General features: G+C 37.7%; 1 protein-coding gene across 2 annotated transcripts; it reads left to right on the plus strand.

Moving 5' to 3' along the window:
• The first annotated feature begins 3,063 nt into the window (after positions 1-3,063).
• ARHGAP11A (Rho GTPase activating protein 11A) lies at positions 3,064-24,955 on the plus strand. Of its 2 annotated transcripts, XM_033108995.1 has the most exons (12): positions 3,064-3,937; positions 6,834-6,904; positions 8,683-8,779; positions 11,582-11,835; positions 12,832-12,995; positions 13,161-13,307; positions 15,984-16,058; positions 16,811-16,978; positions 19,523-19,652; positions 20,142-20,250; positions 21,904-22,042; positions 22,447-24,955. In XM_033108995.1, the coding sequence occupies exons 1-12, from the start codon at positions 3,809-3,811 to the stop codon at positions 24,024-24,026; spliced, it is 3,063 nt and encodes a 1,020-aa protein (XP_032964886.1). In that variant the 5' UTR covers positions 3,064-3,808; the 3' UTR covers positions 24,027-24,955. The 2 variants fall into 2 exon arrangements, with proteins under 2 accessions (XP_032964886.1, XP_032964887.1); XM_033108996.1 differs by lacking the exons at positions 15,984-16,058; positions 16,811-16,978; positions 19,523-19,652; ... (1 more) ...; positions 21,904-22,042; positions 22,447-24,955 and having other exon boundaries at positions 12,832-12,958; positions 13,161-13,304.
• The last annotated feature ends 2,366 nt before the right edge of the window (positions 24,956-27,321 follow it).

Raw genomic sequence — 27,321 nt, forward strand, 5'->3', positions numbered from 1 at the left:
AATTAGTGTTGTGTATTTTAGACGGAGCATGCATTTTGGAGCCAGGCATTGATCCAGCTTTGCCACTTAACAGCTTAGGACCTTGTATGAATTTCCCCATCACATCGAGTTCCTTAGAGACAGAATTCTGTGACACAGAAGATAGTTCAATGAATATAACATTGCTGTCAGGGGTTAAGTGAACCCACCCCTCTTTGAAGTTTGGCCATAAAAATGCACTGAGGCAGTTCATTTTTCTCATCTCTTATAAATTCTCATCAAAAGTCAAGGCATTAGGATTTTAATGCCTCATATATTCTGTGGAGTATAGTGATGTACTTTACAGCCATGACCTTTTCAATATTCTGTAATTTGCTTGACTGAGCCTGGCCCTCTCCGGTTTACAGCATTATTGATGTCCGCAGGAGACACACAGAATAAATAGATAAACACAGTCAACTCTTCAAGGGAAACAAGACATGCCATATCTAGCAGGGAAATGGGGATGCTATCCTTTTCTCTTGTATTAAAAGTTTGGAAGTGAAAGTCTGAAGAGCATGCCTTTGTTCTGGAAAACGGGGAGAAAGGATCATATGTGAAAGAATAGAGTTCTACACACACAGTATGGTACACAGCATAAAGGCTTTCTCTCAACTTTCAGAATTCCATCCAGCTGTCAGAATTCCCTGAGGGCTGAGGCTTCTGACTTTGTACCAGTTACAAGTGTCTGTCACAATAATAGTTAACATTTTTGCCATCTTTAAGGTACCAGGCAAAATGCTAAGAATGTCACACGAGTCATGTTATTCTCATAACAACTCTTTGAAGTGTGTATTTTAATAATTTCCATTTTACACATGAGGAATTAGGGGCTCAGACAAGTTAGACAAGTTTCCCATAATTAAGTGGTAGAGCTGGAATTCAAATCCTGGTTATCTGACTTCATTTCCCCGGTGGTCATAAAAATTTGCCATTCGTATTTCTGTTGCAAGGAGCATACATAGCTGACTGAAAGCCCCAGTTGTGGGTCCGCTGGATCCACCAAGACATTTGCACCAGGGGCTGCTCCCAGCCAATGACTGAGGATTACTAGCACTGGCCCATTCCTATGGGATACAAGACTCCTCCAACATGTGACTTTAAGTGAGGAACTCTCCATCAGCTTGGCCAAAATTTCTTAGAACTGTGCTGTAGTTGAGGTTTTTCCCGTTCAGTCCTCCATCCCTCCTCCTCCCCATTCACAGGTGTCAGCCGTGCCTCGTGATCTAAAGGTTCTCCCTGCCTACTCCTGCTCCCTCTGGTTTATCCTTCACAGACGCTTCCCCCCCAAAATCTTTTGCACATCTAATCATGTCTTGGTGTCTGCTTGCTGAAGGGCGCAAACAATACACTACCCCTGACTTATTCTGGAGAATGGCATAAACCTCCCTGTCTTTGTCTGCTTATGTCAAAGGTCAAGCACGAATTGCCAACGAGACATTTCAGGTTGATGGGACAACAGCCTGTCTTCGAAGGGCCTTTGATGATTTCAAACCACTACTTTCCTCACACCCACTCAGTTTTTTCCTTCTTTTAATGAAAAAAAAAAACAACACATGGGATCTACAACTGTGTCCAAATTCCTTAGATCTGAGGGACCACAGAAACGTGCAACTAAACCTTGGAGACGGTGTGAGTGCAATGATAGGAAAGCCGACCGAGTATGAGAAGAGCAGTCCTGAAGGGTGTTCTCGGTGGGTTTCCGTGAACATGGTGCAGAGCGCACCAAAGCTCATTCCTCAAACACCAACCACCCAAGTGCTCTGAAATAACGAGAAAAAAATAAGTCAGCAGTCAAACCCCAGGAAGAGCAGCCTAATTCCCGCCTCTTACTGGTCAGTCCCAGTGTACAATGGTGGATTAAAGGCCCTTGGAGATCCTGTGGCAAAGGAACTGGTTTAAATCCCCACATTTATTGGACACGGGATCTGCTTTTTAACACTCCACAGAACTAGGGATCTGGAGTCTGTGCACATAGCCAGGTTGGTATACAGGTTTCCCTGCTTCCTGTCGTCCCAAATTTAGATCTTTAATTTTCACCCCCAAGGTGTTTCCTTGCTTGTTTGTTTACCCAACTGTATAAGAGAGGCAGCTGAATCCGTCATTCATTCATTCAAAAAGCAGCCAACGAGAACTTTATTCGAAGTTCCGGGCTGCATTTCGTGGGAAGTAAACATGAACCTGGCTCCTGTCATTCTCAAGGGTCTTAGACTTAGAGGAGGAAAGATAAGGCGTGCAAACAGATCACTCAACGGGAATCCTAAAGTAATTACATCTCAGAAAACAGAGAAGACCCTGATGGGGTCACAGGTGACTGAGAATGGAAAAGCAGCGGGGAACAAGAACGGTGTATGTGTAGTCCTGTTTGTCAACAAGATGACCAAGGTTTCAGAACTATGTGGGCCCCAAGCTGGGTTCCTCCCCAGTGTCCTAACTCCAAATGCCACCGAATAAAGCTTCTGCAGCTGCTGCCTCCCGCGGACTTCGCATGGCTCACGCACTCTACTCTCTCGACAGGGTTTCTTTGTTATATTTAACTACCTGTGTGCTAAAATTTGAGCGTCACAATCAGCCTCCCAAATATGGACCAGCTCCCATAGCCGAAATTCCCACCAGAGGCCGGGAGTTAGGGTTACTAAAATCAGCGTTTGTGAATCCTGACTCAAGTTGTCTCACCTCGGGTTCCGTAGAAGCGGTTTCTCCGTAAAAGGGCCTCAGCCTCAGTCAAGTTCTGAAAAAAAAAATGGGAATGAGGTGTCTATCACATTTCCCCGAATATATTGCTTCAGGCGCAGGCCAGGTGTATTAAAATACTCTTTATAAAGTATTTTCCTTCAAAAATGTGGCTACGAAAGAACAAGTGGAACTCATTTTTTTAATGTTTCTTAGTTTTGCCCGCCACACCCTTCGTTGTCTCCCTTTCGACCACATCTCCTTAGACAGGCAGCATCTGGCCACCCTCCGAGGTCCTGATTTTGAAAAGAGGAGCCGGCCAATCAGAGTGCGCAGCGATGTTTGGCGCTGCCATTCGAGCCTGGGCTGCAACTGAGGGTGGGACGGTCACCGTAGCTCCGGGTGTCTGCCCAGGAGGTGGGGGCGGAGGCATGAGGAGGGCTGCTTGGCTTCAGTGAGCGCACCAGGATGTGCGGGCCGGGGGCCGCGGGCGGGCTGATGGCGGCGGGAAGGAGCAGCCTGTGAAACGGGGTGACGGTGGCAACCAGCCCGGGCGGGGACCGGGACTGGAAGAGGCGCCTGAGCAGCCGGCTGGTCCGGCGGCTGGGCTGAGGCGGGGCGGCGGGCGGTCAGAGAGACGAGCCCTCCACGGAGCCTGCCGGGGCAGGAAGGGCGACAAGAGTCGTCTGAACAGTTCGCAGAGAGACGAGGGCTAAGTCAGGTTTGGAGGACAAGGGATCTCAGGAAGTGGCCGTTAGTGGTGAGAAGCTGGTAACAGGCGTTGGTACAAGGATCCGAAAGGATCAGGAGGAAAACGGGAGGTGTGTGTAAGTGGCGGACGGGATCGGGTGACAAGAAAGAAGGTCTGTGTAAGTGAAGGAAAGGTGAGGTGTGGCTAGGTCAAAGGACTAAGAAGACGGTGGGTGGAAGTGGAGAGAGGAACAAGGGAAACGCCGTGGAAGTGTCTGGGGTCCGGCGTCGGAACAGTGCCAGCCTTGGCCGGAAGGCAGCGGAGCGGAGCGCAAACCTGAGCGTTTTCGGAAATTGGAAGACTTGGTGGCGAACGAGATTCAGGACTCAGGTCCTGCCTCGGAGAGTCTCGGGCGACGTGTCCGGGATGTGGGATCAGAGGCTGGTGAGGCTGGCCTTGTTGCAGCAGCTTCGGGCTGCCTATGGCATTAAGGTCAAAGGGAGCCGTGCGCAGTGCGATCGCAGGAGACGTGAAACGACAGCCACGGAAACCGTGGTAAGTTCTGAGGAAGTAGATTTAAGTGTTTGTTTGTTTTTTTTTTTTTTAAAGCACACCCTGTATCATTTATTATCAGGTCATGCTAAAAGGTTCATTCTGTATGGATCCAAACGAGAATGTGGTTGTGCGTCTAATTCAATACAGATGGTCAACTGCTGAAATTTAAAGAATGACGTTTTTTACTCTTTGCTGGACGTTTTGGTCTTTGAGAGAAAGTGGCAGGGTTTTTCAGCCTCTGCAGCTTGACGTTTTGAACTATAACATTGAGGGGGGAGGAGTGTCGCTGTCCTGTGCTTTGTAGGATGTTTAGCAGCGTCTTTGGCTTCTACCCATCAGATGCCAGTAGCGTCTCATTTGTGACAATTAAAAATATCTCCAGATATTGCCAATTTATTGTATTTTGAACAAGTAGCACATGGGAAGGGAGACAGACACTACCCCATTACCACAGTTGTGAGAATAAGATTTGGAGAGGAACAAGGGGGACCCGTACATTTTCTAAATGAATCAGTAGGTGAGGAGGTGTGACAGAACATTAGAAACAGGTTTCGGATAATATCTCTATATTCACCAATTTCAAAAAAAAACAAGCTTGCTGCTTGACTATATCATACCTTGAGACATGAAGTTATTATTTTTTTAATGAGTAAGTCACAAGTGGAAGTCAGAAGCCAGAGTGGAATGATTAAAAAGCTGTTGATAATTTTTGGGTGGTCAAAGTAAGGGGATTTTGAAGGAGATTTTTATATCTCTACTGCATCATCCAGAATTTCATTGTGAAAAATACAATAAATTGCATATAATGCATTTTATTTTAAATCTCTTTGCCTATTATGGTACTTTCTAAGTACTTAGAGAGGAAAACTAATAAAATTAAATTGCATAGCTCTTAATTTATAATTTCTGAAAGATAATAATTATGTGGAGAAGAAAACTACTAACAAAAATTTGTATACCTCTTAAATTCTGGAAAACTTGTTTTTGTTGTTTGCAACTTAATGGCAACATATTTGTTTATATTTAAAAGCTACAGTGTTTTTTTTCTGGTTGTAAAACTGGCTTTCCAAGATCTCAAACATAGTTGGTTTTGTAAGTATCTGAAAGAATTTGTATGTGCATTTTTTTTCACCTTTAAAATAAACTGACACCTATCTTTAGAGTCAGATAGACCTGAGTTTGAATCCTGCTTGATCCCTACTAGGTGTGTGATTTTAGGCTGCTTGGTTAATTTTCCTATGCTTCAGTTTCCTTTTCTATAAAGTGGTAATAATGGTATCTCATTGGTTGTTTAAGGGATTTAAAAACTGTAGATTTAAAATCTATAGATAGGATTAGCACAATGCCTGTCATGTGCCACTTAAGTAATGATGGTTACTAGGATAGTAAAAGTATTGAGAATAGTGAGACTTAAGAAAAAGAAACACCCTGAATTCTACTTATGTATAACATTTTTAGACTTACAATCAGCTTCAGCATCTGATTTGTTTTTGCATTTTGTTTGGTTGCATAGTATCAAGAAAATTCTGGTTTACCCAAATAAGCGGTTGTCCATACTAATATTTTTTTTCAGGTAGCTCACCTTGAAATGATAGTTGTAAACAGTAGCAGAATATTCTTTGAATGCTTACTCTGTGTCAGACACTGATATAAATACTTTGCATCTTTTAGTTTATTTAATTCTTTCTACAACTATGACTTAGGACCTATGTGGGTACTGAGGCATAAAGAATATTAATTTGATCAAGGTCATTTGATAAGTAGAAGAGCCAGGATTTAAAATTTGGCAGTCCTGCCTCTAGGAGCTTGCCCTCTTAGGCACTGTACTGCACTATCTTTTCTATATTTGTCAATTAAATGGAACCAGATGCTTGGAAAAGGACTAGTGAGATTTTGTTACTCTTTTGAATCATTAACAATGCTGGATGATTTCCCATATATGATAAGTATAAGGTTAAATAATATGCTCTTAAAACATAAGTGCTTCAAGAGCGTTCATGGAGAGCGCATGCATCTAAGCTAAATTAACCTTTGTGAGATTAGGTATACCCACTTATTTAACTTTGTATAAGGCTTCAATTTATTTATTTTTAAGTCCAGTGAATAGCTACAACCTTTTAAATCAGTGACACTTTTTAAAGAAGTTTGAATGCATGCACAAAGATAGTGGTGAGGTATGTACAAACATGCAAGTTAACCAACATACAAGTTTACTCTTGGGGTCTTCAAGTATTAAAATTTGAATGTAATACATTGGAATATGACTTAAACAATGGTAGTTAAATGAAATTTGAATTAAGTGGTTGCAGAATCTCTACCTTGCGTACCTCAGAACATAGTTTCAATAAGCACTTTTCCATGGACTGTAGAAAAGATAATCAGGTCTAAAAATAACCACTTCTAGTAGAGTTTTAGGAAGTACTCAATGAGTGACAGGAATTACCACTGTAAATTGACTTAGCTTTTTGTTCAAATTAGTATTTATAAGGTGACAGAAGGAAGATATAAGGTCATTATTTATAAGGTTACTGAAGGAACCGATAGTATTTTGGGGGTGAATGCAAGTGTTTTGGGCCAAATTCTGTTTAAGAGTTTTCTGTTTAAGTGCTAACTAGATTGATTTTCCTTTATGACATTAGAAACTGGTGGAATTTACCACATTGCTTGAGGGCAGGGACTTATCTTTACTATCTTTGTACTCCCAGCACCTAGCATAATGTCTGGTATGTAGTAGTTACTTTTTACCAAATGTACTCGAAATAATTGTTTTCATTGTCTTGACTGTTTATTTCTGCTATCTTTTTTTATCTCCTGAGATTTTTAACTTGCCTAATGTTTATGAAAATTTATATTATGCCTAATATTTGTGTTAGAGTAACTAAATTTGTCGTTTTAGGGTAAAATATTTGGAGTACCTTTTAATGCATTACCCCATTCTGTTGTACCAGAATATGGACACATTCCAAGGTAAGCAGAGTTTGAAATGAAGAATAAATATTTCAAACTGGTGTTTGAATGTTTAAAAGTAGTCGACGGATGCACACATTTGTTTTTGAACTAGCAAATAATTTCATTTCTCAACAATAATATAAAAATTTTTTGAAACTTGTACATATTTTAACTTTTTGATTTGTACTCATTCCCAGGATTGAATTTTAAGGTTCAGCAGTGAATAAAAGTTAGAAAGAAAAGTATTTTTGTTCTATTAAGTTAGTTTTCAGTTCTGTGCCAATTCTTTTGCCACAATTCTGATTATATTCAGTAGTATTTTGAATTACCAATTCAGTTGTAATTTTTGTATTTCTTGTTTTAGAAATGTTGGATAAAAGAATGTTTAAGCTAAGATATTGGAGTATTTGTGAATATAAATTATGTAGCACTAACTTTTCTGTGTCACTATTTATAAATAACCTTTGGACTAACAGCATCAGAAATTACTAGGGAAGTTTACACCTAAAGAAAATATTTTAAAAATACATATAAGGAAACTGTCTTAGCTCTTACTAATTAATTTCCTCTCTGTCCAAAGTAGGGTTCATTCTGGCTGCTCTAGTTCAATAACCTAGGTTTTTAATCAATGCATTGTCCAAAAGCATTTATTGAACACCTTGCTGCTTAGAAAGGTTTTCTTTCAGCATATAGGTGTTGATTCACAATCTTTATAAGGTAACCACTTGCTGTTTTGCTTTTTAAATGACCTATAAAAGGTTACTTTATAATGATTTTCACCATTTAGATTGCAAAGTCATATTCCCAGTAATAATGACTACATCTTTGTTGTAATTTCGTTGCCTGCTTTTTAAAAAAAAAAAAAAAAAAAACTCTTCTGTCAGTTGCCCTCTGCAACGGTCAGCCACTGTGTACCCCTATGATTCTATCAGTTGCTTGCAGCTGACATCCGTTCTAATTTCTTGGTACCAGCTAAGCATTTAAAGCCAACAGTTGTTCAGAATTGTTAATGTAAAGAAACTGAGCACATACCTTTAAATACAAGAAGGATCGTAAGGACTGGGATATATCCAACTTCTCTGAGAAGTAATGCTACGGTGAGAAAAAATACCTTGCCTTATTTTTGGGCTAATGTAGTAGATGGTAGATATTTTGAGCTGTGTATGTTGTGTAAGGTCACACATGGAGAGAAAGAAAAGAAGGCTTTAGGCAGTCCTGGGTCATCCTAGGAGGTAGGTCTGGCAGAAACAGGGGATCCGGAAAAGGAGTCTGAGAAGAAGCAGTCAGGGAGTCAGCAGAAAAACCAGAATAGTGATGAGGGGTATTTTCAAGATGATCAGGGGATGGTCAGGTGTGTTCAATGATGGTAGAAGAAGATGAAGACAATGAATTGACCGTGGGTTTGGCAAGGCAAAGGCCATTGGTAACCTTGACGAGAGCTGTTTTGTTGGAGTAACGGGGTAAAAGTCAGATTGGAGAGGGTAGAGTAGAGACTGGGCTATGAGGAAGTAGGGGCAATAAAAGTGACAAATCCCATGCTCTGAGTTGAAGCGGAGAAATGGAGTAGGATGAGAAGGATGTAGGATTAAGCGGGCTCATTGAAGTTGTTATGGATAAAAAGATGTGCCTTAGAGAAGAATTTAGGAGCTAGTAACATTTTATCACGGATTAAAGGGATTTGTGGCATAGGAGCTTCTGAAGGGAGTGTAGTGCCTGGTCTGCTGATATACTTTGGCAGAATAATAGGATTTAGAAAGATGTGTATCTGGCCACCTGAAAAGATTTTTCTCTTTCAGTTTTCTTGTTGATGCTTGCACATCTTTAGAAGAACATATTCACACAGAAGGGCTTTTTAGGAAATCAGGATCTGTTGTTCGTCTAAAAGCACTGAAGGTAAGCATATTCTTGAACTGTACTTTTTCTTTTTTTTAACATTTTTTTAAATCAGTTTCAGGTGCACAAAACAATGTAATAGTTAAACATTTATCATTTATATCCCTCACGCAGTGACAACGCCCTCCGCCATCCACTACCCCTCTGACATCGCACACAGCCATTACATTTCCACTGTCTCTGTTCCTAATGCTGTACTCCGCTTATTGTAACTATATATATATTTATAAAATTGTGGTTGACATTCATTGTTGTTCAGCTTCAGCTTCAGGTGTACAATACAGTGATCAGGCATCTACATCATCCCTGAGGTGGTCTCCCTAATGAGACAAGTGTCCATCGGATACCCTATAAAATCTTTACAACATTATTGATTACGTTCCCCAAATTAATTTTCAAACCCCGTGGCCATCTTGTGGTTACCAACTGCTTTCTAATCCCCTCACCTTCCCCCTTATCCCCACCCCCCCTTCCATCTAGCAACCCTCAGTTTTTCCTCTATGTCTCTGAGACTGTTTCTGATTAGTTCATTCATTTATTCTTTTCTTTAGATTCCACATATAAGTGAGATCATATGGTATTTGTCTCTCTGACTTATTTCACTTAACATAATGTTCTCTAGGTCCATCCATGTTGTTGCAAATGGTAAGATTTCATTCTTCTTTATGGCTGCGTAATACTCCATTGTATAAATGTACCACAGTTTCTTAATCCAGTCATCTACCGAAGGGCATTTCGGTTGTTTCCATGTCTTGGCTATTGTGTATAGTGCTGCAATAAACATAGGGGTGCATACATTTTTTTGAATTAGAGTTTTGGATTTCTCTGGATACATATCTAGGAGTGGAATTGCTGGGTCATAAGGTAATTCCATTTTCAGATTTTTGAGATACCTCCATACTGTTTTCCATAGTGGCTGCACCAATCTGCAATCCCACCAACAGTGCACAAGCGTTCCCTTTTCTCCACATCCGCGCCAGCACTTGTTGTTTGTTGATTTATTGATGATAGCCATTTTGACTGGGGTGAGGTGTTATCTCATTGTGGCTTTTATTTGCATTTCTCTAATGATTAGTGAGGTTGAGCATTTTTTCATATGTCTGTTTGCCATCTGTATGTCCTTTTTAGAAAAATGTCTCTTCATATCCTCTGCCCATTTTTTTTTTTTAAAGATTTTTTATTGGGGAAGGGCAGCAGGACTTTATTGTGGAACAGTTGTGTACTTCCAGGACTTTTTTCCAAGTCAAGTTGTTGTCCTTTCAGTCTTAGTTGTGGAGGGCGCAGCTCAGCTCCAGGTCCAGTTGCCGTTGCTAGTTGCAGGGGGCGCAACCCTTGTGGGAGTCAAATCGGCAACCTTGTGGTTGAGAGGACGCGCTCTAACCAACTAAGCCGTCAGGGAGCTCAGCGGCAGCTCAGCTCAAGGTGCCGTGGTGTTCAATCTTTAGTTGCAGGAGGCGCTGCCCACCGTTCGTTGCGGGACTCGAGTTGAGCCGGCAACCTTTGGTTGAGAGCCCAGTGGTCCATGTGGGAATCGAACCGGCAGCCTTCAGAGTTAGGAACACAGAGCTCCAACCGCCTGAGCCAATGGGCTGTCCCCTCTGCCCATTTTTTAATTGGGTTATTTGTTTTTTTGGAGTTGAGTGAGTTTTTTATAAATTTGGGATATTAACCCATTATCGGATATATCATTGGCAAATATCTTCTCCCATTCAATAGGATCACTTTTTGTTTTATTGATGGTTTCCTTTGCTGTGAAAAAAATTTTTAGTTTGATGTAATCCCACATGTTTATTTTTTCTCTTACTTCCCTTGCCTGAGGGGATATATCAGTAAAAATCTTACTCCGGCTAATATCTGTAAAGTTTCTCCCTATATTTTCTTCTAGGAATTTTATGGTTTCAGATCTTACATTTAAGTCTTTAATCCATTTTGAATTTATTCTTGTATATGGTATAAGGAGGTGCTCCAGCTTCATTTTTTTGCATGTGTCTGTCCAGGTTTCCCAGCACCATTTGTTGAACAGACTGTCTTCGCTCCCCACCGTAAATTCTTGCTTCCATTGTCATAGATTAAATGACTATATAGGCATGGATTTGTTTCTGGGCTCTCTATTCTGTTCCATTGATCTTTGTGTCTGTTTTTACGCTAGTACCAGGCTGTTTTGATTACTGTAGCCTTGTTGTATAATTTGATGTCAGGTATTATTATACCTCCCACTTTGTTCTTACTTCTCAAGATTGCCGAGGCTATTGGGGTCTTTTATCGTTCCACATAAAGTTTAGGATTATATGGTGAACTGTAATTTTTCTTTTGTACCACTTTTTGATTTGATTGTTACGATCAAAATATTTGGAGGTATTACGTGAATCATTGACAGAAATTGAATTTGCAAATAGCTTTTCTTTATGACAGGAGAAAAAGAACTTTTCCAAAAGAAAATGTATATCATTTGTATAATTTTTCTTTTTCAGTTTTATTGAAGTATATAATTCACAAAACATTTAACAGGTACCACTTGATGTTTTGATTTACGTATATGTTGTGAAATGATCACCACAATCAAGCTATTTATATAATGTTTTCAAAGTTTACAAAGTACTTTTAAATACGTAACCCTGTTCCTATAAATGAAAATAAACACTTTTAACATTGATTTTAGCCTTCTGAAAGGGAGTGATATGTCTTAAGGCAAAAGTTAAGAGAAATTCATTAAAGAAAGCTCTTTAGAGTGTAAGAAAGGATACTTTATTTACATTGTACTCTTAAACCCCTAAATGCTCAAGATTATTTTATTTATTTCAGAATAAACTGGATCATGGTGAAAGTGGCCTGTCTTCTGCACCTCCTTGTGATATTGCAGGACTTCTTAAGCAGTTTTTTAGGGAATTGCCAGAGCCCATTCTCCCAGCTGATTTGCATGAAGCACTTTTCAAAGCTCAACAGTTAGGAACAGAGGAGAAGAATAAAGCTACACTGTTGCTCTCCTGTCTTATGCCTGACCACACAATTGATATATTAAGATACTTCTTTAACTTCCTCAGGAATGTTTCTCTTAGGTGAGTAGTAAGTCTTGGGAAATGATAGTTTAATTTCTCAACTAGCTAGATTTACCCCTCTAGATAATGAATTTCATTTGGAATGGAAAATTTTCTAAAAAATATATATTTCCTTACTATAAAATGTGTACACTGTATAATTTAAGAAACAATGTACCAAATGATTTAATATTTCTTTGCTGTCTTAGAGTCATCATTATGAATGTCTTAAAAAAACTTTTTTTTTTTTATTGGGGAACAGTGTTTCTCCAGGGCCCATCAGCTCCAAGGCATTGTCCTTCAATCTAGCTGTGGAGGGCGCAGCTCAGCTCCAAGTCCAGTCACTGTTTTCAATCTTTAGTTTCAGGGGGTGCAGCCCAACATCCCATGCGGGAATTGAACAGGCAGCCTTGTTGTTGAGAGCTCACACAGCCACCCCTCCAGAAGCTCAGCGACAGCTCGTTGCTTCAATCTAGTTGTGGAGGACGCAGCTCACTGGCCCATGTGGAAAACAAACTGGCAACCCTGTGGTTCAGAGCTTGCGCTCCAATCTACTGAGCCTCCGGCCGCCCTATGAATGTCTTAATGGCTTATTGATGCCTATAGGATTCTTTGTCCACTGAATGATTTCAAATTATAGTGGTTTTAAAATATTTGTTTTGCTTTTCAAATTTGTCCCCTCTCCCTGATATCACTGAGCCTGTTTGTTCTAGACATACTTCCTGTCTTCTAATTCAAATTTTCTGTGTGTAGGTTTGAAAATCAAATAAACATGTTCAATTTGTGTGGAAAAACAAAGTTTGCATGATTTTTATGATGTATATCTAAGCACACCTAAGCTGTGTATTTCTGGTTCAGTCTTATTTCAAGGCAATCATGTAGATGGATAGATGAAGGGTAACATATTTTCCCTTGTGTTTGGTAAAGTAACAGCTCTTCAAAATGTGCTTAATACTTTATTTTTACTCCATATTTTTTATCTTTGGCTACATCCCATAAAACCATTTTTCATTTAAGGTCCAGTGAGAATAAGATGGATAGCAGGAATCTTGCAGTGATATTTGCACCAAACCTTCTACAGACAAGTGAAGGACACGAAAAGATGTCTGCTAACACAGAAAAAAAGCTACGATTGCAGGCTGAAGTAGTTCAGACTCTTATTGATTGTGCATCAGATATTGGTAAGATGTAGCTGCATTATTAAATAATGGGATTTGTTTAAATGAGGGAGATCCCACCTTCTTCCCAGTGAACTATGAAGACAACGGTTAGGAAGTTGGTATATACTATTTAAACATTTCTAGGGGGAGTAGAGGAAGATCTTAATTGTGAACATTTTCCTTTAGGGCATGTTCCAGATTTCATCGTGCAGAAGATACCAGCTATGTTGGGTGTTGATGGTCTCTGTGCTACTCCATCACTGGAAGGTTTTGAAGAAGGTGAATATGAAACTCCTGGTGACCATAAGAGAAAGCGAAGACAAAGTGTAGGAGGTAAGTGTCCGTGACAGTCCGTTTTGTGGGAGTACAACAGTTTGCTTTTATCTGAAATGCATTTGAACATAATGAAGCAGAAGCTATAGTGTATTGGTGCTTACAGAACAGTTGGAATGACATGGCATATGCATGTGAAAAGTGAAAATGACAGTACAGTCTAATATTAAGTGCTAGATCTTTAGCACAAATAAAATGTGTTCAAAGGAGAAAAGTTCCCGGGGTTGTAATGTCAGGGACTCTGCAAATAGGAGGTCAAACTGACCCTTCTTGAAGAATGGGTAGAACTAGGGGAAGTGGGTGGAGGGTAAGAATACTTGCATCCTGTTCTAGATGAGAAGGCTGCTATGGAAAAAGATTTCTGTAAGGAAGAAGTGATTCTGTAAGGAAGAATTGCTGTCTGGAAAAAGACCGACATGACTTGATTGAAGCATTCATACTAATCCTTAGGATGATACTGGGTGAGCTCAGTGTTAGGCTCAAGACTTAGAATATTAAGCTGGGTATTGGAAAACCATTGAAGGTATGAGAAGAGGCATAACATGATTAAACTATTTTAAAAGTTATCTGGTTTGAAGAATTGAGACTTGGAGGAAAATTAGGAAGAAAAGTCAGAAATGTGTGGCATTTCAGATTAAAGAGGGAACAGTTATCTTTCCATACTCCTGATTTCGCTGTGCTGTTCTAATTGTGTGTTACTGTCTGCTGGGGCTGAATCTGTTGCTCCATTGTTTCTTTTCTCTTCTGCTCTGGCTCTTGTTTCTCTTCTTTTTTCTTTTTTCTCCCGCATATTAACCTTGTTGTCTGCCTAGGTGCCTTGAAGTTTGGCTTGATTAGCCACTGCCTGCCAGTTAGATAGAGCACTGCCTGTCTTTGGCTCTTCAGTGAGGCTTTCACTGAGGTTTGTGCCTGTTTCACTTGAGGATGTAGTATTTCTCAATAACACATAAGTGAGCTATAGCTGAACTTAAATAATTATTTTGAGTGATATTTAATGAACATATATAAAATACCTTTGTGTTTCATTATGACTGAAAATTAGGAACATGTTTTTGCATGAAACTATTCCTGTTGAAGTCACAGTTTCCTAATAGGTAAATCCAGTATATATTTTTTTGGCCTGTATTATTCAGAATCTCTTTGACCACTTGACTATTTCCTTCCAGATATTTTTTTTTCTTGGTTTTTTTTTTTTTTTTTTTTAAATACTATGCTTCATTGTTTCTCCACCTCTAGCTATTTGTTCTGGCTCATTTCCTGGATTTTCTTTTTCTGACAATCTCTTAAATGTCCCATTATTCCATACTTGATATTCTTACACTTTTCCTCTTCTTAAGTGATCTCATTCACTTTCATTTTTAAAAACTACCATTTCTGAGCTGATGACTCCCAAGTCTACTTCTCTAGCCCTGGTCTCACCACAAATGGATTTATATCCATTTAGTGTCTCATAAACATGTCTGACTCTTCTTTGCATAATTTCCTTTTTCTTTTGGTGGCACCATTGTCTCCTCAGTCATCAAAGTTAGAATTCTGTATGTCCTTATTTACTCTTTCCTCCTCCTCACATCCCGCTGCTCACCAGATCTTGTCCCTTTGATCTCCTAAAGACCTTCTTTCCTGCCTCCATTTTCCACTGATGCTGCTTCTGTTCATCTCTTGCCTGGATAATTCCCACTCTTCCTTCAGGTCTCACCTTAAATATCACTTCCTCAAGGATACCTTCTTTGGCTCCCCAATCTAAATCTGTTATTGTATTTGTACTTCAGACTGTTTATTCCATTTGTCATTATGTATCTAGTATTTCCTTGGTGTATTTAATGTTTGTTTCCTCCAGGAGAATAAGTTCCATGAAGGCAAAGACCATGTCTGTTTTGGTCACTCTTACATCTCCAGGGCTAGGTACAAAATAAATATTTGTTGAATGACTTAGTAACGTACTTAGAAGAACCTTCAGTTGGTTTGCCTGCCTCCAAGGAGGCTTGCTCCCTTAAGTGTATCTTTCACACCTGTTGCCAAAGTAATTTTTCTAAAATGCAGATCAGTCAATTTTGTTCCCCTTTGTCTTTGGAGAAGTTCAAGTTCTTGAAAATGACACACAGGCCCTGGTCTGCCTGATACATACAGCTTATCCCTTATCATATCCACTGCTCCCTGTTTGGTCTAGCAGTATCAAACTACTGGTTTCTAGTATACATAAATCCTGTTTTAATTACTTACATGCCTCTGCATGTGCTATTCACCTTGCCTCAAACGTTACCTTTCTACCTAATCAACACCTACTAATTCTTCAGAACACAAGCCAGGTTTTACTTCCCCTGAAAAGCTTTCTCTCCTGCTGCCATTTCGTTCCTTTCTCTACAAGTAATGCTTTCCTCTTCCATACTCTTTCTGTACATTATACATGCTTGTTTTACGTTATCTTTTGTGTTTTTTTTTTTTTTTGAGTGGGAAATATGGGAGTATGGGAGTATAAGTGGAATGGAATAAAAATATATCCTTTAGTTTTTTTTTTCTATTTTGAAACAATTCCTTTTAAATACCCTGACTTTAAAAATGTATAATCTGATACAAACTTAGACACTAGACCACAAATATCGATATGAATTATTGGTGAACAAAAGGTAAATGTTAAGTTACAATTGATTGTATGATTATATATGCCTTGCATTTCAGATTTTGTTAGTGGAGCCCTAAATAAACTTAAATATAACAGAACACCCTCTATTACACCTCAACAGGAGAGAATCGGTAGGTATTACATGTATTTATTTAAATGAAAATTTCTGACTTGTTTTGGTTTAATCAAATCCAATATTCTTTTTAATGGAGATATTGTAGTATACTACTATGCTGTGACATTGCTAATTACATTGGATATAATGAATCCAAAATTGTACGTAAGAATTTCTTTTAGGCTACTGTTATATCTTTAATTTTCTAAATCATGCTTTCCTATTGCTTGTAAGTTGGGTGCTATTGAACATGTGAAAATAACTCAATCTTATTTTGTTTTAGAACCAGAAGTTTATTAGTGTATGTTCCATTTTTTTATCTTGGCTTGCTTGTAGCTGAAATTATGTAGCTCAGCAACAGACAATATAATAATTTGTTTTGTTTTCCAGATTGAATAAATTAACTGGTTAATACTCAGTTATAATGAAAAGCAAAAATAATATTTAGATCAGTTTTTGTTTCAGCTCTTTGATGATAATTTTCTTCCCTATGTTAATATTCTTTAATGTGAATTTTATGCATCTTAGTCTATTTGGTTTCAGTTTCTACTGTTTACCTCTTTTTAAGAATCTTGCCTATTTGCAACTTGCCCATTTTTGTTTTGTGGAATCGCATAGTGTTTATTTAGATGTACAACATACATTTGATAATGTAAACATAGTACCCTATTCTTTGGTTAGCCCTAAGTAATAGCTGTATAAGAATAAATTAATAAAACTTGTATTTTATCCTGTGGGAGAAACAACAAATTTTTTTTTTTTTTCCAGCTCAACTATCCGAATCACCAATGATTCTCACACCAAATGCTAAGCGTAAACTGCCAGTAGATTCTTCTCATGGTTTCTCAAGTAAGAAAAGGAAGTCAATCAAGCACAATTTCAATGTTGAGCTGTTGCCAAGTAATCTCTTCAGTAGCAGTTCTACACCAGTGTCAGGTAGCTATTATAATTTATGTAATTGGGTTGTAAACATTACCATGATTTAGTGCCTATTCTGGGCAAAGAGCTATTTCATAATAATAACACTTTTATTTTTAATTTTTATAAAAATTTATTTGAGCCAAACAGAGAATAAACCTGGAAGCAAGATCTCAACAGACTGAGAAAAATGTTTCCTAATACCATTCTTTAGGAGCCAGAGCTTTATTCTGTTTTTTATCAATCTGAATTTTTATGAAGTCCCTAATTTTTAAAACAGACACTGGTCAGTATAACTAATGTGTATGTGTTTTATGGCTGTGCTCATTGAGCGTTATGATAAATAGCTCGGAGTGAGCGTTTGGGCTTCTGTGCATAGCACTGGTGCTCAGGTGTTATGTGATTGGACATCCTGAATTCTACTTTAGTTATTTCTGGATCTATATTGCTGTCTTCTGTTGGGTTGCCAGAAGTCTGATCATCTCTGAATCCAGAGTGGGGTGGGGGTGTTACCATTGGAGTAACCATTGAGTTGCATTTTCTTAGGGGGGAGGCATGGTATTTTTAATGTTTTATATTCAGTTTTTATAAAAGCTTTAAAAACTTGGTTTGCACTGTTGTAGCATGGTTTCCAGACCCCTTACCAGCCCAGCTATTTTCTTCCAAATGAACTACACAAGTTCCTAATTGTGGCCGACCCGAGCCTCCAGAGGATAATATCATATAATCATGGCAATTTGAAAGCCACGTTTTTGTTAGTGTGGTCTTAGGTTGAGCTCGCTTTTTTCGCATGTGTAGAATACAAGTTGGCTCATATTAACTTGTGGTCAACCCAAAATGAAACTCTAATTAACCCAGGGTCCTCCATCTCATATTTGTCTCACATTTAGTCAAAAGGTGAGTGATCTCTAATTCTTTTAGATTTGTGTTGGTTTCAGGCAATGGTAAGAGTTCCATTTTGAATTCATTAGCTGGGTTATCAGATCTTCTCAAAAGCCTCTCTTTTGTTTCTATTATTCAAAAGGTTTATATTTTCCTTGTTTGTTTTATTTAAAACATTGAACAGAATAGCAACTTGTTCTCTGTTTTCCTTCACAGGTTTTTTTATGGTTCATTAAAGTGTAATAAGAACTCTGAGGCTATGTCTGTAGCTTTTTCAGTATTCAGAATTTGGAGACTTAAAACTCCTTTAAAGTAACTTAATGTTTTCTTGATATTTAAAAGCTTTTCCACTTTGAAGGTCTTTTTCCAAATGGCACGTGTGAATTGTAGTTTTGCCTGCCTTATTAGCATGATAACAGCTCCCCCAAGGAAAGAGCTTGTTGATTCCTTCTCTCCAAACTACCCCCAAATAAGTTAAACATTCTTAATGTTATTGTAACGTTAGTATGAGCCTGCTTAATCAGTGAAACATTTTTAATACAAATTTTAACAAGTTCAACAACAGTAATCCTACTATTTTAACTCACAATTTCTTTTTAAACCCTACTTTCTTAGCAGAATTTGATAAATTCCATCTGCAAAATGCTTTTTAAAAAATGTATAAAGGCAACAGTGTTAATCTAAAATAGCATACCTATTTATAACTGCTTTCATACTGCAGTCCTACATTGGGTATATTATATTGGCCTCCAAAATTTTTTTTCGCCAAATGCATCCTAAAGTCACTATAATGGTTGTAATAGTTTCTGTTTTAATAATTTAAAAAACATAGATGTCTCTGGGGACCCGTGTGAATTCTTTATCAATACTGGTGATGAGTTGAGAGGGTTCATGTTTGTACAATGAATCCTGGGCATGACTCAAATATAAGTCAAATGTATATGAAGCTTCTGTTCATTACTATTTTATTTTTTTCCTAGTTTCTGTTATAGTCAGCTTCATGATGTAGTGTTAAATAACTTAAATCAGAACGAGCTGTAGTAACCGCCAGTTGTTAGCATGGAACATGGCAGTAGTCAAGTGGTTAGGGATGTGTTACAGATAATTTATTTGCCAAAAATATCGGACTAGTTGTACTCCAGAGTCAGGTGGACAGCAGTTGGCTAGCAGGTGCATACTGGATACTCAGACTCTAAATTGTTTTTCAATAATTAATATTTTATAATAGCATTAATTAATATTATGTATCAGGTACTGTGCTGGACTTTTAATATGCATTACAATAATATTTATATTCAACCATGGAAGTCCATTTTCAGAGCCTAAAGCCATTTAGTAAGTGGTGGGACCAATTCAAGTCTATCTCGAAGGCTTGCTCTTTCTCCAGTCTGCAGCTGTGCCCCCCCCGCCCCTGTATTTCTAAACAAGTTTAAAGCAAAACTCCAATGTGAAAGCAGTGTTTAATCTGACCTCTAACGGGCATCTAAAAATTAGAAAATTGATACTTTTTTTTTTCTAGTTGAGTTGAGTTGTGTTATTTGGCTCCTGAAGTTTTTAACGAGAAATTATGTGATTTTGTTGTAGCTTAGGGGTAGAAATTAAGATTTTTAATAGTTTATATTTTGAAAATAAGATATGTACATTATTGTGATTGTACATTACATGTGATTGTTTTTATAGTTCACTTTGATACAAGCCCAGAAGGGTCATCTCAGAGTTCACTCTCTCCTGTAGCCATCAGTGGAAATCATTTGATCGGTACAGATATGCCAAGGCGAAGTAAAAGGATTGCAAGCAAAAAAGTTTGCAGGTAATTTATTCAGGACATTTTGTTTTCATTGGATAAATATTTTGTATATATAATATAGTTAATAAAATATTTTGTCTTTATACCGAGAATCATAATTTTAAAAAATTCCCTCTGCCTTTATAGTCTTATTAATCAAATGCCCCTTATATATCCTCTAGAGAAAAATTCCTAATTTGAGGCCAGTTTGCTTGCTTAAAATCCTGCTTCATGTTGATGTGTGTAATTTTAAAATTTCTTTAAAAAGCTAGTCCATTCTAATGATTCTGGTTTATAAGTGACTAATGTGTGATGGACAGGAAAGATAAATTTTATTTGCAAATACGACATGTTCATATAGTATCATAAAGCTTAATTGATTTTAGAAAATTACTACATTATTCACTTACTAACAATGTGACTTGCTCTGGACATTCTAAAATTTCAGTTTGCAAGCATTTCTCTAGGTTTATGTATGCTACAAACTGACATTTCTAATTCTGCTCTTTTAAGAGTGGAATCAGGAAAAGCAGGCTGCTTCTCTCCTAAAATCAGTCGTAAAGAAAAGGTTCGAAGATCTCTTCGTGTGAAATTTGGTCTGGGGAAAAGTAGCAAAGATGTAGTAAGTATCTTTCACCATTTTTCACTGATGTTCGTGTATAAAGCTGTAGATTCGATGCTAAAATATCCTCTCGATGCTGCCCCGCTCCAGTTACTGTCCCATCCACTGCTCCTCGTTGGGCCAAACTTTTCTACGTGAATGTCTCCAGTTCCTCCTAATATCGATTCCAGTGGGGCTTTCCTCCCCAACACTCACTGCAGCTTCTCAAGGCCACCCATGAATAAGGTCATTGCTGCTCCAGGCAGCAGATAAATACCAGCCCTTGTTTGACCCGACCTGCCTGCCTCGTTTGACCTGGCCGATCACTTGCCCCTCTTCAGTGTACTTTCTTTCCTTGCTTCAGGGACACTGTACTCATGATTTTCTTCCTTCTTCACTGGTTACTTTTCTAACTCCCGTGTATCAGAGGGCCCAAAGCTTTGTCGTTGGATTTATCTTTTCTTTTCCAGTCACTCATGGTGGTTGGTCATCAGCTTTAAACATCATATGTTTACTTGAGGCTTTCAAGTTTATATCAGAATGCTCTCCTGAACAACTTGGCTGTTTCTTAACATTCGTTTCCTTACCTCCTTACTTGGATGTTGATCCAATAGACATGCGGGTGTAACCTGTCCCAAATAGAGTTCTGATATGCATTTCTTCACTGCCTCTATTTCCCCACTTCTCCCCTTCTCCCCCAACCACACTTCTATCTGCAGTCTCTGCCATCTCAGTTAATGGCAACTTGTTCTTCAGTCACTTAAGGCAAAAACCTAGCAGGCATTCTCAACTCCGCACTTTCTCTCACATGCCCTATCTAAACCCTTAGGGAATCCCATCGAACTTTTGCTTTCAGAGATATCCAGACTGACCAGTTCTCACCAGGACTACATTTCTAACCTTCTCTAAGTCCTGTTTTCTCGAACGTGGATTACTGCAGTCAGCTTCTGCTGGTAGGTCTACTGCTTCTACCCTGCTGCAGTACTATAGCCAAAATTATCCTTTTAAAACCCAAGTTAAGTCATGTCACTTCTTTGCTCAGAAGCCTCCAATGATTCCTCATTTCACTCAGGAAGAAAGCCGAAGTTCTTAGGTTGACTGCAGCCCTCCGCATGAGCTGTTCCCAGCCAGGGATCCCTCTCCTAGCCTCTTCCTGCCACTGCCCCTTGTACACTCAGCTACATCTGCTCTTGCCTCCTTGCTGTCAGTCAAATGTGCCAGATCTGGCTTCAGCCTTAGAGACTGCACTGGCATTTTCCTCTCCCTGGAATATTTGTTCTTCATCTAGAGCATAAATTTCAGAAGATTTTGGTCTTGAGGTTTATTTGTTTGTTTTTTTGCTTGCTTTTCTTTTCTTTTTTTCTTTCACTATTGTGAACAGTCCCTGGCACAGAATCCTCAAAAATAAATTTTTTTAGTTAATGAATACATGAGGCTGTTTTTATTTTAGATAATAAAATATCAACTAATAGACAAGTCAAATGCGTACAGTTTTCATCAGCATGCATGCAAGTATATTTGTGTTCACTATAAAATTGTTATTCAATTACATATCCCTTTCAATTCACTATAGAGGATTTGATAACTACAAAAAATTTACTTTGTCTCAATATTTTGAAAATTAACTGGTTCATTTCTTAACCAGAATGTTTTGAATTTTTCTTTTTTGTACAGAGTGGGTGTTCTGGTGTCAATAGATTTGAAAATGTTGGTCGACGACTTGCAAATCAACAAAATTTAAAAAATAGGATTGGATCTGTTAAAACAGGTCTGCTTTTTAGCCCAGATATTGATGAAAGATTAACAAAGAAAGGTAAAGCTACATTTCTATGATATTGTTAGGAGTTTTACCCAAAAAGCCTATGTTAGTTGATTTAAAAAAAAATTTCCCCCCAGCTTTATTGAGATATAATTGATGCATAACCTTTAGTTGTATTTTAAAGACAAAATATATTAGGTAATTTACTGTTCTAGAAATTTAAAATTCATGTTTAAATAATGAAAATAGTAGAATTGGCAATGTATTTTTCTGTGAACAACTGCAGGATGCTTATGAATGTAAATGTGAAATGTTTGACATTTAAAAATTACTTTTAATTTAATTCTTTAATTTATTGGAATTAAATGCTTAGTACTTTTATTTACCATGTATTTGTATAATATTTCAAAACTAGGTAAAATATAAATGATTAAATACCCTGAACTGCTTTATTTTAGGTTCAAAAAAGATTAGTAAGTCTGAGGAAAACTTATTAACTCCAGAGCGACTAGATGGAACAAGTTACCGGATGTCTTGGACAGGACCTAGTGATTCATGTTTTCGAGGAATAGATACTAATGAAGCTTCTTCAATAGAAGGAAATCTTGAGGTGGAAAACTCTTGTTTGGAGCCTGATATTACAGTGGAAAAGTCATCTGTTAATTCATATGAGCTCACCCCTTCTAATGTACACAGTAAACATAATAACAACGTAACTGGAAGCTCTCTTAGTGGTAATGAAAATAACTTGAGCACAGAGACTTTGTTGAAAATTCAGGAAGCATTTTCTGAATCTGGAAGTAATCTTTATGCATTGATAAATCGCAGGCAGTCATCAATAACTAATGTGGGGAAAGTAAAATTAAATGAAACATCTTTTTCAGCATGTAGCCCAGAGAAAAATCTATTTGAAACTAATGATTTGAATGTGATAGGATCAGAGGAGTACCACACTAGTAAAGGTGAAAATCGTTTTTCAGAAAGAGACTTCTCACTACATCATACTCAAAAATTAGATAGAGAAGCAACTATAAAATGTTACTCAACTCAGATGAAGATGGTACATGAAGAAAGCATTCATTCAAATATACCAAACGATTATTTAAGCAAGCAGGAATTGCCCCTCGATGAACAAATAAAGAATCAACATTCCCCAAGGGATAAGCTAAATACTGAATTAAAGAAGGACAATGTGACTGAAGAAAATGTACCGAAATGCACAGCTTCTAGGGAGGATGTGGCTAACACCTCTTCCTCAGAGCAGATTGCGTGTAATGTAAGCAACTTGTCAAAACCTAAGCCTGTGAGAATGGTTCAACAGCAGTCATTGGTAGAAACATGTGATACAATGGTTTCTGAAAGTTTACAAGTAACAGAGCATGGAAAGGTTTCAGACCACATACAGTGGTTTAATAAGCTTTCTTTAAATGAATCAAATAGGACAAAAGTTAAGTCACCTCTTCAGTTTCAGCGTACACCTGTCCGTCAGTCTGTCAGAAGAATTAATTCTTTGTTGGAGTATAACAGACAACCTGTGAGGCATAAATTGGCACATCTTGGTGATACAGCTTCTCCTCTGGTTAAATCAGTGAGCTGTGACAGTGCTCTTCCCTCTTGTGTAGAAAGTAGGTCAAAAGATGCCTCAATTTCATGTAGCCAGTCAGGTCCTAAAGAACAGAATTCTACACCATACAAACAGTCAAATGACGCAATTTTAGAATCAAGCATGGAATTAACTTCTAAATCTTTCTCACGGATGAAGAGGCTCCCAGACTCCATGAATGCTTCTCTTAGATCTACCAGAGTTTATAAACAGAAAGTGATATCCGATGACCAAATTAAGGTTCCCTTTGATGATCTGACAAATCATGCTATATTAAAATCTGTTGTAAATAATAATATGGGCTTTTCTTCTGAGATAAATAACAGGGTTCTTAGGAAACCATCAGAAAGGGAAAGGATCTGGTATAAAGGTTCTCCCAAAAATCCTATTGGAAAAGCTCAGCTACTACCAACAAGTAAACCTGTAGACTTGTAATTGGTAAATGTAATACTTTGTAGACTTGAAATTGGTAAATGTTACACTTTGTAGACTTGAAATTGGTAAATGTTATACTTACCCTTAATGTAAATAAAATTAGCAGTTGGTGATGTGACTTGAAAGGTAATCTACATGTTAATTTGTAACTCAGGATCATTGTTACGTGATGGATTTTAATTTCACTGCACAAGCAACTTGAATTCTTAAGCTTATATAAAAGACTGCTTTGTTTTTCTTAACTATGGCAATATTTAAAACTTTAATTTTATTGTGATCTTTTAAAGCAGAGGTTACACTTTACTTTTTAAAAGAAATTGTTGACTGGGTTTATAAGAAATTTTTGAAATTTGCATGAATTCTATTTTTTAAGTGTGATAGGAAGAATGGAATGAGTTGTGTCAATTTCCTGTTATTATTCCTCCTAAGTCAATAAAAGTTTCTATAGGACATTTCTAACATGTAAAGGGAAGAGACAAGTCTTAGAAATCTTATTTCTTGAATTAATCTTTATTGTTTTTACCCAAATACCTAGAAATTAGCTTGTTTCAATAGTATCTCAATCCCTTCTTCCTATTTGGGGCAAAGTAATTAGGTTTCTATTGCCTGTAGAGTGTGTTCCCTTGAATTAAGAATAATGGCTAAAGCATAATAACGACCTGAGTGTCCTCATATAGTATGATGCTGCAGGAGTCATTGATGACTTTTAAGCCATACTATTTTTTTAAAGTTAATTTGCACAAATACATTTGTGTCTGTTTTGTCCGATATAGAATTTAAAATTAAGGAGGAAGAATTAGCTTGAAAAATTTAAGCAAGTTGATTTGTTATGTGGAGATGCTTGATTTTAGAATTCGAAGTAGTTGATGTTCCTCCAGATTTACCTTGGACTCTGACATGTTAGATTCTTACAGAAGCCTAAGATGGTTTTGTCTTGTATGTAAATGTTATTTATTTAGCATTGACATTAAAGATAACTTTCTGAAAATGATGCCTGAGACTCTTAACGAAATTCAAAGTACCTTTTAGAATTTGACCCAAATTGTCAAGCAAATTACTTAAGTTTATATTTTAAATTATTAGAAATTACAAATCTTTAAGGAAAGAATAATAACAGTAGAGGTTCTTCTCTAAGTTTTAGAGGAAAGACTATGCAGGCAGAACCAAACACTAGAGGAAGTCCTGTAGGTCAGTTGTTAGAACGCCACAGTGAGAAGTCCGGGCTGAATAGAGAAGCAGTGCTCCCCTACTCAGAGCAGCCGGCTTTACAGTGTGTGTATGTATGAGGAATTTAAAGTCATCAGATGTTTGCTTTACCAAGTTGGTAGCAAGCAGAGCATCTGTTTTATTTCAGAGCTCTTTTCCTGTCTCTAGGAATCCACCTTTTCTCAGAACCAGTATTTGACTTAAAGATGTAAAAAATCTGGAGATATAAACATCATGTTTATGTGACATTAGAACAGTTTTCTAATGTAGACTGGGTATGTGTTTCAGATGTTTATAGCATTTCTCTACTAGTAGAGATAGAAAATATTCATAAACTCTGAGATATGTGTTGTCCGGTTTGAAGAAATTTTTTGAACTTTTAAACATGCATTAATGTCCTTGTATATCCATGAGGATGGGTGAAATGTTGAACTGGAACAGTGATTTCAGTGAAAAGGCATAGGAAATTAACTACATATCACCTGAATTCGTGGCTTTTCTGAAAGATGAATCGATAATCAATAATGAGAGATGTTTATTTCTAAAAAATATCACATGTCACTCCAATTTTGTTAGCTGAAAATGAATAGCTTGGAAGTATGGTAAGTGGAGAAAAAAGGAAAATTGATTTTAGACTTGATTTAATCTGTTTCCATTTTTTTTCTTGCACAAAATAGAGGATAATGTTGCTAATCTTGTGGGAATATTTGATCAAATGATATACAAATATGATTAACAAAGTTAAAAGTGGACATGTGCAGTAACTTCAAAGATTCTTTTCACTGTCCTTAAACAAGTAAAGACCTAATATTAATTTATGAGCGACAAATAATACAATTACATAGAAGTTAAATTAGGCTGCTTGGCTATATGAATTTAATATAGGATTTTGATCATCATTAAGCTCAGGGTATACATGATAGATGTTTTTAAAATACCAAATCTCATATGAAGCATACACATTTTGGTATATTTCAATCAAATTTACGTTCACCACAGAAGCAGAATATTGCAATGACTTCTCCATTTTTCCCAGCACAAAATAACAGTGAACAATGTTAAAGTAACTTCAGAATTGAAAAATGTAGACGCTCAGTACGCATGAATAATATCAACCCCCAACTTGGTCTTTGAGCCCAGAACTGATAGTGTTTGTACTGTTGATCCAGCATACACCGAAACAAAAAGCAGGAAGCGGAAGAGCATCCATGGAAGGTGAGGCGCTAAGAAGGAGGCTTCGCTTCTACCCAAAAGGCCATGTGTCTCATGGGTGAATTTCGTGTGCCTTCCAGTGCATCAAATTGCTGTAGGTGATCACGGTTTGCTGCATAGAACTAGGGCAAGAGAGCTGCATTCTAACCTTGGCAAGTTTATTTACTTATTCTCGGGCCCCCAGGTACTTTAGCCATCCTCAATCTGACAGAAATTTGCAATACGATGTTTATTGTGTGGTTTTACATTTCATTTTTTTGTCTTTGGACAAAATCCAAATGTTCAGGGTTGCTTTATAAATATTGAACAAAGTATTCTGGGCCTACCTCGATAAATTTCTGCCGTGTGTGGGGAGCATGGTTTCTCTGCAGGCCAAAGGGTTTTTTACTTGACAGTTGGTGTGGAAGTTTAGAAATAACACTCAGAATCAATATTCCCAGAGGTTTTCAAGTGTTCTGGGTGTATCACTTTAAATGATGGAGTTTTTATCATTTTGTATTAAATATTCTCGTAATTTCTCTGCTCAGTGAAAGGGCGCCTGAAAGCAGCCTTACGATATACCCTATCGTTGACATCATTAAAAGTTCTTAGGACGTCTTTATCTTTTGTTTCTTCTACCATTGCCCCATGACCTCTTCAAGAGACTTAAAAATGCTGGAAGGGGGCAAAATTAAAAATGTGCTTTTGGGGGCAAAGTACAGAGTGGCAATCAGGCGCATTGTTAACTGCTGGAGAAAAGGTGAGTTACTTCCATAGGGGTCGACAGGTAAAGAGGATCCCCAGGAGATAGATACACCTGGAAAGATTGGATTAAACGCGGTGCGGCTCAGGCAGGAGGCACCAGCACTGGGTTGTGTTCTGGGGAGTCCTAGCCCCG

The sequence above is a fragment of the Rhinolophus ferrumequinum genome, chromosome 6 (assembly GCF_004115265.2).
Source record: "Rhinolophus ferrumequinum isolate MPI-CBG mRhiFer1 chromosome 6, mRhiFer1_v1.p, whole genome shotgun sequence".
NCBI classification, from domain to species: Eukaryota; Metazoa; Chordata; class Mammalia; order Chiroptera; family Rhinolophidae; genus Rhinolophus; species Rhinolophus ferrumequinum.